The sequence below is a fragment of the Taeniopygia guttata genome, chromosome 4 (assembly GCF_048771995.1).
Source record: "Taeniopygia guttata chromosome 4, bTaeGut7.mat, whole genome shotgun sequence".
In the NCBI taxonomy this organism is placed as follows: Eukaryota; Metazoa; Chordata; class Aves; order Passeriformes; family Estrildidae; genus Taeniopygia; species Taeniopygia guttata.
This window is the reverse complement of record NC_133028.1, coordinates 23212749-23226113: the sequence shown is the minus strand read 5'-3', so window position 1 is coordinate 23226113 and position 13365 is coordinate 23212749. Positions and strand designations below refer to the sequence as shown.

Below are 13365 nucleotides of genomic sequence, written 5' to 3'. Positions count from 1 at the left end.
GACATTTTACTTGTAGGCTTCCTTAGAAAAACACAACACAAAGCCATTCCTCATGCAAAAGAGAATGGAAACTGCTTGAATATTTACCATTATTTTCCAGGTTCATAATGCAAAAATGACATCTTGAGTTTGGAGGCATTATCAGGATTTGTTTTGTTAAGATATGCTGTACAAAATGTTTGCACTGGGCTGTGAGATTTCTGCAGGATTGGGAAAAGAGAAGATAAATCATAGGAACACCTTTGTTTCAAATCAAAACAAAGGATCTTCGTGGCCAGTAATGTTCCAGTATTGACAGTGGCTGTGTCTGCTACAGGTGTGTTGACCAGGAATTATTGCCTGGGTAAGAACATAGATGCCAAATGTGTTACAGGAGGATGAATGATACAGATGGAGCTGTGTGGGTCATGCTGTGCCCTTGGAACAATTACTGCCTTTGCAATGAGTGGCCAGGATGTGTGGGCAGTTTGGGTGCATGCCAGTGACCACTGTTGTTGTGGGGGGGCAGCTTCCCTGGTTGCCAGTCAGGTGAGGTGACACTGGAGGGAGCCTTGCCTCTGGAATTGCAACTGTGGGACACCCAACGTGCTGCTGTGGCCTCTCAGGCATGGGATACTAGGAGTTCTGGTGACATTTGAGAAAACATGAATATACCTATATGAATTTTTTTTATGATGTTTTTTCTTCCATGGTGGCAGTTTCTACTGCTTCACTAGGTCAAAGTGACAGTGTCATCTTCAGTACTTTTCTCATGGAGGTGCACAGTCCAGTTTTTCTTGGATGGAGTCTGTGTACAGCATCTTGCTCTGTACAACCATATAAAAAACTGTGGTGGTTCAGTAGAATACAGAAAACCCCAGGCTGCTGATCTAAGCAATTTTTTTTAAGACTCTTCAGTTTCTAATATTTTAATGTTGCTTATTTTAGTAGTTTTAAATCACAGTTTATTCACTGTTTTATGGTGTGACATAGTAAACATTTCATGGGCCAGCAGTACTTCGTGTGTGATTGTTGAAGGAACCCTCAGGAATGGACAGAAACTAGGAGAAGCAGCAGCTCATCATATTCATGTGCCACAAGCAAAAAGTTTCTGTGGCCATTCTGCAGACCAATGATTCTGTCAGCAAGCAGCTCCCAGTGTAGCACAGCCTGGGCTGATATTGCTGGCAGACCTCCCTAAAAGCTCACCAGCAGCTTTGCTAGTACAGTGCAGAAGTAATCACAGCTTGCAACCCTTCATGCTCCCCACTTGAGACCAACCATTTCATCTCTAAAACAATCTTTGCAGCCTCTGTCAGCCTCAGCTGTGGAATGGCCTATTGACTGTGAGTTGCCTCTTGAATGTCTGTTCATTGTATTGCTACAAAATGAACTGACAGATATTTCTCTTCAATTATTTATGTTACCTTGCCAGTTTAGGGCAGCTCAGGGAAATAGCCTGCTCTAGTTTTAAATGTTACAGTGTTTACCATTCCATGGCATAGATTTTTAATGGAAAAATTTATATTTATATATCATTCATAATATAGTAAAAATTATATTTATATACACATATGTGTATATATGTGTATTTAAATATGTGTATTTATTTATGTTATATATTGCACATACACATTTTGAAACCAGCATGATACAAACTTGGTGAGTTATTTGTCCATTGTGGACTAGCTAAAAGGTACATTTACAGAGGAAGTTCATTTAAAAATCAATTAAAGTGGAACACTGAGTTGAATGACAGAGCAATATTTAGGTAGCTCTAGCTAGCATATATATTTATTTTTAGTTCTACTTCTAAATTTCACTTTAAAAAATGAGACGTTTCCCTTGTTAAAATTTTCTGCATTTCATCCAAGAGAAAAGGAATATTTATCTCGTAAGAGATGTAAAATCATGAGATACGCCATACATCATAGTGCCATGTTGCACAGTTGTGCATTTTTCCATGTGTTTGGAGATGATGACTCCATGGTGCTTCAAGGAGACAGCGTGACCATAAATGGGTCCTCAAATGTGGGAGGTCCACCAGGGCTGAATATTGCTGCACTCTGGATTTGTGCTTATTTGAGTCTTTTTTGAAAAGTGAGAATTGATCAATAGTGATTTAACTTCATTGACTTTGGGTCCTGTTGCAAACATAATTTCTGCAGGAATCAAATTACTTTTAATAATGTTGCTTCTAAGGAGACATGAAATTCTGACTTTAGTGAAGCTGGGAAGTTTTTCGCCATTGATTCATAAGTTCAAGAGTTCACTTAAAGGTTGGAAGTTCTTCAGGGGTTTTTGTTTCTTTTAAAATTTGGATGTCATGCATATTCCCTTTGAAATTATGCACCACAGTATTAAATAAAGTACTGCTGGTGGCATTAGAAGCACTTATATTTCTGTCAGCCTGAAGAAGAGCCTACATTGGGAAAATACAGCATTTAAAGTTAAAGTTAACAAGTGCAGAGCATTAGTTCTGAAGAAATAAATGCACACGTTCTTTAGGCTCTGCAAACTCCTGCAGGGCTTGTCTCTGTTGACAAGCATATGTGTGTGTTTGTTTGGGTCATGTTTGTGTGTCACAGAACAGTGACACACAAACATGCTTGAGGAATCCTAACATTTCAGTTACTCTGCAAGATAGACCCGAATTTGAATATCCTTTATTAGATCCTAGTGAAAAATATGACTGGCTTTTCTTAAAGGAGGAAGCACAGGTTTTATTTCACTGTATTACAGTGAAGCCCAAACCATCCTTACCTCAAAGCAAAGTGCATAAACCCATCCCTTTATGATCTGAAGTCAAGGTACCTGTAAAACATCTAAGGTGAAAACCTGGTTTTGCTGGGAAGACTGGAGAAAAGAATAAAATTATTTTAATTTCTTCTTCAGAAGGGGCTGTTAGAGAATAGTAGTGTCCATTCTATTTTTTGCTCAAATGACTGAATTTTTAAAGATCTTGAACCAGCACAATGTTCCTGCAACATTTTCTTGCCTTGATAGAGCAGATTTGACCTCTGGCTGTAAGCCAGGGGGAACCACTGAGACAGAAGTATTAAGCTCAAAACAAGAGAGGAACTTTTGTCATCCTACACATTGAGGTCTGGGAAAATGAGACTTGGAGAAGAAGTAAGGGACTGAGAGCAGAAAATTGGATACTGACCTCCTCTAAAGAAATCATGTATTATAAATGTTATTTTACAGTATTTGTGAAGTCCCCATATTTAATTCTAGGGGAGTTTAGTTTATAAACATCTGCCTGAAATGGCATTTTTTAGTGGTTTCTAAATTTTGTTGTGACCTGAATACTTCTGTGCTTATTTTTGTATTTCATGTGCATTTTCAGTAATTCAAGTAATACCAGATGAATTGTAACAGGAAGCTGGAAATGTCGAAAAGTCTTATTAGTATGTTTTTGATTAAGCATTTTGAATTTTTTGTAGCTAAGAACTTTTATATGACATCTGTGAATATTTATTTGAGAAAGTAGATGCACTGCAGTCTCTTCATGTTAATTAAATGAAAGTGCTTGTTCATTAATTGCATAAGTTCTTTTTATTCTCTTGTTACTCTTTGATCTTCTCCAGTGTTTTCATCTGAAATCAATGTAATCTTTCTTGCTGTGTAGCAGGCAAATAAACTGGAATATACTTTTTCCTCAGAATAGAAAGATGTTATGTTATGCTTCCAAAGCATAAAATAATATGATAGGATTTTTTTTTTTCTTTTCAAACTATCAAAGAAAATGCAAGTGAAATTTCAGAGGTTATGTTGGCTGCATAATAAATGGTTAATTATGTGACCTACATGCTGTGTCTCAGGCACAAACCTGCTCAGCGGTCTGTGATAAAAGGCCTTATTAAATATTGTAGTGATTTTCGTGTCTGCAGGCAGATATAACCTTTAAAATGAGAAAATATAAAAGGAAACAAAAGGAAACTACTCAAAACCAAGTCCTGTGGGCTTGGAAGTAGAGAAGAAATAAGTAGCACATATTTAAAGCATCAAGACAAACACACTCTTAATGCAGATGTGTTCATAGTGACTGCCAACAGCTGTGTAATATCAAAAAGCAATCTGTCTGTGGTCTGGTAATGTACATTAGTTTGTACATTTGTTCTCAAACTGATGTTCTAATTCACTTTCACCCTGTTGTGGGGTGATCTTTTCTATCCACACCTTTATCATCTATTCAGCTTCCAACATTACTCTGCCGTCAGTCATGTGCACTTGATCTCTTGTCCTCTTTTGAGTAGGGGATTGTATTTACTTTGTCTTTCTCAATTATTTCATTTTTATTTTCTTTAATGCTGCATGCTTAGCACTGCATGAGGCAACAGCTAGAGTGTGAATTTGCTTATGGTTAGAACTTTGTCACAGTTCTCTGTCCCTGCCAAAGCTCCTTCCAGAGTTCCTCTTGGAAAAGCTGCTGCAGAGCAGGACCCTGCCCTGTGGTGAAGGGTTTGCCATGCCAAAAGAGCAAAAGTGTAATCTACGGTTTGTTCATTTCTTCAATCCTAAAGTTCCACAGCTTTAGGCAATGTTTTGGATCAGAACTGCACTGCAAGAGAGGTTTACAGCTCTATATAGAGTTCAGATGACAGCATTTACGAGTTTGGTTTTTAGGTTACAAATCATTAACCCTGAAACATTAATTGGATTTGCAACTATTCAAACATAGATTCCCCAGAACTGCAAAACCAAGCAGCAATACCTGTGTTTTCATTTTTGTTCACCTGTCTTTTCTTGGGCTAATGTGTGATAAGGTGGATTTTTTTTTTTTTTCCTGTGTGTAACTTCTTTCCACAACGTCCTGTGTAGCCAGGCAGGAAATGTGAAGTCTCCAGTCAAGATAAAACCACAAGATTATTAACTTACCATAGTTTAAGTGACATTTTTTTCATTCTCTTCTCTCAGCCATGCAGTGTTTGTGGTAGTATCTTTGATCTTCCCAATCCCAAACAGCAATGTTTGCACAGTATACAATTCCTAAATATCTTTCATCTTGCTGTATTTATCAACTTCTTTTGTTTTTCTTCAAATCTGTTTTTCTTTGCCAGCTCTTGAAAAGAATCTGGGGGCAAGCAGACAGCCTGACCAGGCACAGAAAACTTTCTCTAAGAGAGAAAATAAATCAGATAGACTACTGTAGGACAAAAGTTGACATTGGGATTACTTTGAAATTATGACAGGCCAATAATTATTAATTGCCACTAATTATCTCTAAGCCTTGAGTAAAGATGCATAACAAACTGGCATTGCCAAGAATGAGCTCATAGACCCTTAATGAAGAAAAGCTACACTCTTTTTTTTAGCTTGGGCTTGGTTTGCCTCTAGGTGTTAGTTCCAGAAGACAACAGAGTGCATTATCAAAGCTCTTTGGGCTCAGAGGAAGTACTGTGTCTCTTGGCTTGCCAGTGTCATTGGGGGAGGCAGGGAACCATGATGCTGTGTTAATGTGTTAGAGTTCTAAGCAATTCTGCTGTCACGCCTCACTCAGCCAGCCACGGTCTAAAAATTAGGTCATATCTGACTGGAGACACTAGGTGGTTTGTTTCTGCTGGGTTTTGTGCTCTTTTGTTTTAAAGAGAACCTGTAAGTCAAATAATGAAAGAGGAAAAAAGCGACCTAAAGTGAAACACGAAGTGAATCTCTTACAATCCAGCTGCTGGCAATATGCAGAGAAGACAGACATGCAGGCATGCTCAGACTTCCACCTTTCTCCCACTCCACAGTTGTGTATTTAAATGTTTCTGCTCTGCTGATGCTGAGTGGACCCTGATATGTGTCACATGTTACTGTGTCCTCCTATTCTACATGAGGGTCAGCCATGAGTGCTGATCTACATCAGCACATGTATTCACTCAACCACAAAATACAAAGTTTTTGGTCTTTAGGTGTATTTTGAGCAAAAGAAAGTTACTTTTATATATATATACAGGTACGTGCAGTGCCGTGTGAGTAGAATGTTGAGTCTTTTTAGAGTTTATTGAGAGATTTTTGTTTGCAGTGACTTGGGAAATCAGTTTGTTTTCTGAAGCTGTTCTGAAGTATTTTGTTTGGGTTATGGCAGGGGCTTCGTGTGAAATACACAAAAACTTGTCAGGTGCCAGAAGCCAAGGGCTTTCTTATGCCTATTGCACTTGGAAGCACCAAGAGGGAATAGAAGCAGGGAAGGAAGCCAGGTCCTTCACATGGAAGGAAATGTGTGGGGTAGACAAGAGTGTTGTGTTCTGCTCCCTGTACAGTTTTGACAGTGGGCTGCATAAATACAGTGGATGCTGCCACTAGAGAATTTCAAACACAGAATAAAAAAAAGGCCAGGGAAAAATAGCAAAACAGTTCACCAATAAGAGATTTACCTGCTGTCAAGTTGAATTGAGAGTCTTTCATCATTTTTGGCCTTCTTAAGATACACTCTGTTCAGTGCAAGGACTATATAGGTTGGATGGACCTCTGGGCAATCTGGTCTGGTGAAAGGTGTCCCTGCCCACAACAGGGGATTGGACCTAGACCGTCTTTAAGGTCTCTTCCAACCCAAAGCATTCTGTGATTCCATGTTTATCCTTGTGTTCAGAAAGCAACTAACAAATTGCAGATGTGAAGAGTAACAAGGAAATAGTGTTATTGTATATATTTAGTTCTTCACCTCTCTTATGATTTACAAAATATTTCTCTCTACTAGTATTTTGCTATTCAATTTCATATTAAAATACTTGTAAAAAAGAACTTTCTTCTGGTACAGTAGAATCAGTATTTTTAAAGCTTGCAAAGATAAATATTTAATACCCCAGTGAGTATAGCAGCACTTTTAGCAAGATTCATGAGCATCTAATGTGCCTGAAACAATTCTGCAATCTTAAGATTAGACCAGCTGAATAATTGCTAAAAAATTGGGTTGCTTTGTATCTTGTGTAGCCCTGAAGTGAAGAGCACCCCCTGAGTACTGGCCCCTCCTTTGTCTCCTCTTTCACCTTCTTCTTCATGGCCCTTCAGAATTGAAAGTCACCACTTTTGTGGGGTTCCACCAGAGCTGGGTCAGGAAGCAGCAGTGTGGGAGAAGCTGGAGGCATGAAAGGCTTTGAAAGGTTTTTTACCTACACTTGCTAAATTGCAGAGTGTATTTACTGTCTGCTAAGTGAGATGAGATACTGAGATGCAGTGTTAGTGGCTCGTTGGAGTGGGTACCAGATGTTCAGGAAGCAAGCTCTCATGCTTGGTGGAGTGAGCCTGGAGTGCTTTGTGCCAACTGAAAGAAGGCTGAAGGAAAAGTTTTAAAGGGAGAGAGAAACTCATTAATCTTTTTATCCACTGGTGAATTTTATTCCTTCCTTAGGTTGCCAAAGTTGACACATTATGCATATTTAAAATACCTTGGTGTTCTGGGGTAGGGTTTTTTTGAGGGCAGCTGTTCCCAAATGACACACCAGTGATGGTGTGTGAGCTTGATCAACTCACTGACTTCACAGCAGGTTTTGGAAGGTGGCAAGTGAAGACTTGGCTTTTGAGCTCTGGAGCTGATTTATTTACTGCATTTCAAGAAGGATTGGTAGCTGCAGCACAGGCCTGCTGTTGCAGCTCCTGGGCTGTGTGGCAGTGTGCTGCTGGAGGCAGCAGGGCTCCCAGCAGTCACCAGCACCCACTGCCTTCCTTCTGCAGCTCCCAGGATCATTGGCTGCTTTCCCAAGGACCCGCAGGGTGCTGCTGACAGCAAAGGGAGCTGTGTGGCACAAGGCAGCAGCACCAGCCGTGAGTGTTGGTCTGCTATTGCTGACCCTTCAGGGGCCACCTGGAGCATTTGGTGTGTCTGCTCAGGAGGTGCAACAACCAGCCTGCTGAGCCCATTGCTGTAGCTCAGAGTGAAACACCTGTAACCTTTTCTGGAAGAAGCCTTGGTCTCATAGACAAACTGCTATTGACTTAGTGTCAGGTCTGTATTTCTCCCACCATAACACCTGAGAGCAAATGAGCAGGTTTTGGTGTTTTTTTAGAATAAACACTTTTTATTCTTTACCTTAGTAGGTGTAGGGTAGAGATGGTGCCATTCAATTTCTTCCATTTTGTTTTGTTTTCAAAAAGTACCATATGTGCAAAATAGTGTTGCCTTGGCTTGTTCTTCCAACAGAGTGCTCTGGTTGCCTAAACATATTTCTGCTAACAAATGTATAATTAGAGTGTTTCATTTTAAAGGTAATTTTGAATTTCTTCTAGAAAAAGTCTGCTTTCCCCTTATCATAGCTTATCTTCTTCTTAGCTTTGAATTTGAATTATTGTTTACTACTTTAGGTAAACTTACTATAGAAGTGACTGATGTAATCCACAAAAAAGTAATTTTCTGGTAAAAAGCCAAACAGTGGATATCTCACAGGAGATATAATCCAATAATGTTTTCTTTCTTTTCAATTAGAGCTCTAGATTCTAGCTAAAATTTCAATTCTACTCTATTTGTAGTTGTGGTTTTTCCTTGATTATTTCTGTATTTGTGTGTATCCTAATATTTACTGGTCCCTTGTCTCCTGCTTTATGTTAACAAAATTATTTTATTGGAAGGCATCACTGTTACTTCCACAGACACCTTTCATAGCAAGTAATAGATTCTTCTTTGTTCCTTTGAATGTTTTCACCTTGCCATTCACAAATTATATTTTCATTTACTTGTCTTTGAGTGTAAGCCCCTCTACAAGGCCTTAATTTTTTTCCAGTTCTAGATGGAGACCTTTAACATTAAGTACCTAGTTGCTGTTGTATGACAGATGTTTTTTTATTTATTTTTAGTGCTTTGCTGTGCGATCTCTGGGCTGGGTAGAAATGGCAGAAGAAGATTTGGCTCCTGGAAAAAGCAGTGTTGCTGTGAACAATTGCATCAGACAACTCTCTTACTGTAAAAATGACATCAGAGACACTGTTGGCATTTGGGGAGAGGTAAGAACAGAATTAACTTCTCCTCCTCTTGGAACATCCCTCATAAAACATCTCAAAGGAACAATTTTGTAGACAACCACTTCCATGTTATGTGTTTGGGATTTCACTACCTCAGCCTGACACTGCCAAATATATAAAAGAGTCCAGGGAAAATGTTGACTTTTTTGTTCCAAACTGCTGAGGACAACAGATGCCACAAAGAGCTCGCTTTCACGTTACATCTGTGCTAGTACACACCTGTGCCATGGCAGTGTTGGGGACACACAGGCCAAACTCTTGAAATTCAGTGTAAGTCTTCTTCTTGACCAGAGGTCTGAAGGTGATGCTTTGTAACAACATTTTCAAAGGTTTCACAATGCCAAAGGTCTTTAAGGAAAACCACACTGGCAGGGTTGTGGTTCTGAAATGTATGAGGAGATTGGAGCTGATGGACAGATGGTTTATCTTATGATGATTATTTTATCAGTGTTTCAGAATGAAATTAAGTCTATGTCATCAGTCTGTGTGTTGGCTCCTCTCCCATAACTCTTGAATCTCTGCACCAGTGTCATCCAGTTTTGAAGGATGCCAGATTCCTACATACTGAAGGAAAAAGAGAGAGCCTAGTTTTCCTCTTTCCTGGTTTGCTGAAGGGTCACTGTGCCTTCATTGACTGAACCATGGTTGCTCTGTGCTTCTTTCTGAGCTGGCAGCAAAGAGAGGATAACGCTGTGGGAACTTGGGGAAAACTGAGGGGAGCTTCAGGTTTTTGTGATGTAGAAAATACTGTCAGGTATTCATCTGTCCCCAGGTGTGCTGGGGAAAGATGAGGATGTGGAAGATGTTGAGGGGTCAGTAAGTGAAACAAGAAGGGAAAAGGTGGGACATACAGAGGGCAGAGGAGACAAAGCCACAGGAAAGCATCTTTGTTATTTGATCATCCATAGAACAATGTAAACTTCTGCCAAATCTAACTTTCTACCTGTCTCCTGACATATTTTAAGAAGGGTTATGCTAATGTGGATTGGCCACACAAGAGCTGAATACAAAAATGACAAAAGAGTGAATGTTGTAACTTTCCCTTGTGTGATCTAAGAGAAATGGCACTGTCAAACAAAAAAAGAAATCAAAAGAAAGACTTGTCTCCATTTCAGTAAAAATTTCGGGAAAACGTAACATTCTGTCTCCCAAGTTATTGTTGCAGTCTATGGCTCAACATCCTAACTATGACCACAGCAATGCTGACATGCTATGGGGGAGCAACTTGGAGAAAGTGCCCTTAAAAAAGAAAATTATGTTTTAAAAAATACATTTGTAGTGTTCTATCAGGGTTTTTATATGTACAAAGTATATATTGTACATATAAATGAATGGACCAATATTGTTTTCCTTTCTTTCTTACACCTGGGAACAGTTTTCTTTAGATAATATAGGTAGACAAGCAATTACAGTTGTGTCAATCATGGGCTTTGAACCTACTGCTGACCCCAGGAGAGAAAAAACTCCAGTATCTTTACATGTATGTAATCTCATCCATATTTCAGATAGCAGCACTTTGATCAACTTAAAATTTATTGTTTACTTTGAACTCTCATGATTTAAGAGTTAATGTTCACATTTTTTCTATTTCTTTCTGTCAGTCCCCTTATTCTTTGTTGGAAACCCTTGCAGGCTTTTGAGCTAAGCTGGTAAAAAGTTTTGGTCCTCTTGAATGGATGTTTAAATTAGGAGTGCTATTCATTAAAAAAAAAAAATCAGCCTGACAAAACAATAGAGACACTGTTCTTGAATAGGTGGCTCCTGAAGTAAATTGTCTTCCTGATTTTAAAATACTTAATTACATCCAACCACATTTTCCTGCCTGCAATGTAAGGCTTCAAAAATGATTAGAAGAGGCATGTCTTAGAGAAGAACCTGAAAAAATTATACTCCATCACTGATGTATCAGATGGAGCAATTACAGCAGGAATCTATTATGAACTTAAATGACTACATGTAGGAATTTTAAGATTACCTAAAAATTTACTTTAGCTGGAATGTAAGGAAAGTGAAATTTGGGTTAGGACTAGTCCCAAGTTTCCATGATTTAAAAAACTGCAAAACAAACCACAAAACCTCCCACACCCTGGGTAAAATCCTGACCCTGCAGAAGCTTTGTTAGTGGCTTTAATGTGGGATTTTGTGCCCTCTGCACGAAAAGAAAAGAAATTACCTATAAATTTTGAACTGCTACTATTCTGTAAAATCTAAACAGAACAACATTATTCATCTGTTTGTGTTGCTCTTTTGCCATGAATTACATTTCTGTGCATTACAATATCACTTGCATGAAAAAGATACCTTCTTGCCATTGACCTATATACTGCAGCCTGTAATACTTCCAGAAAAACTGCTGGGATTGAGCCTCTCTTTCCTTTATTCACTTTCCCTCCATGGCTCTTCCTCATCTCAGACCATCAGATCTCTGCAGCTCTTCAGCAGTCTGAGACATTGAAGCCTACATTCAAGCTCCTAGCCTTCTAAATAATTTCTTTTTGACCTATGCAGTGCTTTCATCTCTAAAATAGCTTTTGTATAATAAGGCAACAAAATTTAGCAAAATACATTGCTTCTGGCTGCAGACAAGTGATCCCCTGAGCATTGCAAGGATCATTTCCTGTGACTTATTTTGCTTATCTGCCCATTCTCCAATTTTTTTTCCAGCTAATTTGGATTCTGGCTTGTTACTCTAATCCCAGTGTATTTTGCATGAATAACATATTTTTCCTTCTTGTAATAATTTTGTTCTGGAACAAATATATAACTATAAAATGGGTCCAAAAAGCAATATTTGTGACACTAGGTAGCATTCTTCACACAATTTATTTACTGCTTCTGTTCTCCAAGCAAATTTCTCCCTTTTTTTCTTTGTGATATCTCTTTTTCTGTCTGCTACTAACTACTATCTCAGTGCTGCTGGTTTACCCCATTTTTTTGCATGGCTATCACAGCTACATCTGTTTCTGCTTCTCTAGAAACAGCCTATATATCCAGCCTTGCATCTCAGCCAAAAATGTACTTTTTCCATCAGGCAGAAAATTCTTGTGTTGGCTTTGCTCATACCAGGTGTCACCTAGTCTCCCACATCCCTCGTGGTACTTGCAGTGCCAGCTCTGTGTCACAGCTTCCCTTGGAATCCCTGTTAGGAGATCTGGGGTTGGGAGAGGCGATGAGCAGTACCTGCCCCTTGCTGCCTTTTCTACAAACAGTGACAGAAAACCCTCACAGAGGGACATGAATGTATTTCTTACACAGATACAAAATTAGACATCAGAAAGACTTGAGCCTCTGTAACCAAGTGGGAAGAGGGTTTCTGTGTCACTGAGGTGAAGAAAAAGGTCCGTTTTGAAACATTAATCAGTAGGGATTCAGATCCTTTTCATTCTTTCTGTTCATGTATAGATTCTGGCACAAAAGGAAGGAAACAAATTACTCTGTATTTAGTTGATAGCTTCCACCTTCTGATCAGCAGCAGCTTGACTTACTGCTTAGCAACAGTCCTGGATCATTTCTGTGGAATCTCATGGTCTGAAGAATATGTGTACAGCCTCCAAGCAGAGGGATAGTACATGTGGTAGAGGAGGCAGCAGACCTATTACAAATGCTGTCAAGAGGAGGAAGATAAGCATTTGTGAATTAGCATCAAAAGGAGAATTTTCTCTAAATTTGTTTACTGTAAGAGAAAAAAGCAATATCCTTGTTCTTACATGCCAGAAGAATTGTGGAGAAGTCCTGGCTCCAAGATTTTGCAGTCACTAGCAGAATTCACATTCACATTTTAATGCTAGGTTTTCCCCTTTAATGTTTCTTCAAAGAGTAAATCCTTTGGCATGTACAAATTGCTGTCTGTTCTCATAATCCATTGGTTAAAGTTTATGGAAACAAAATGCTTTGAAGGAAGGAACCTCTGCCTCAAAAATACAGGTTTTGATACAAGCTTTTACTATGAGGACAGACCATGATTTCTCATATATTTTGAAGAATTTACTGAAAAACAGATAAACACATAGATTATTGAAGAATTCAGTAGTTTGTGTCTGAATGAATTGTATTTAAAAAACATCAAATCTTTTTTGTGATTGGGATTGTTTAAAAATATAGTAGCAAGATAGCATCTTAGATCTTTTTCACACCAGAAGCATATGAAGTTTTTTTCATTTGCTCTTGGAACAACCCAAAACTTTAAGTAAAGATGAAGCTAGTCTGAACAGCACAGATGTAACATCTTGAGCCCAGACAGTTTGAGAGGGTGATGTACTGTGTAACTGTACTTGGTCTGGAACTGCAGGGCAAGGACATGTACCTTATACTGGAGAATGACATGCTGAACCTGATTGATCCCATGGACCGCACAGTTCTGCACTCGCAGCCCATCGTGAGCATCAGAGTCTGGGGCGTGGGCCGGGACAATGGTCGGTGAGTGTTCACCCTTCTTGTCTGCCT

The 13365-nt window shown here is 38.9% G+C and overlaps 1 protein-coding gene across 11 annotated transcripts in view; it reads left to right on the top strand.

Moving 5' to 3' along the window:
- The window catches only part of APBB2 (amyloid beta precursor protein binding family B member 2), a 166876-nt gene that overhangs the window by 113979 nt on the left and 39532 nt on the right, over positions 1-13365 (top strand). For all 11 annotated transcript variants that reach the window (XM_072928111.1, XM_072928105.1, XM_072928104.1 and 8 more), the window contains 2 exons: positions 8758-8904; positions 13211-13338. In XM_072928111.1, the coding sequence (XP_072784212.1) occupies positions 8758-8904; positions 13211-13338 (275 nt within the window). The remainder of the gene's footprint in view (positions 1-8757; positions 8905-13210; positions 13339-13365) is intronic.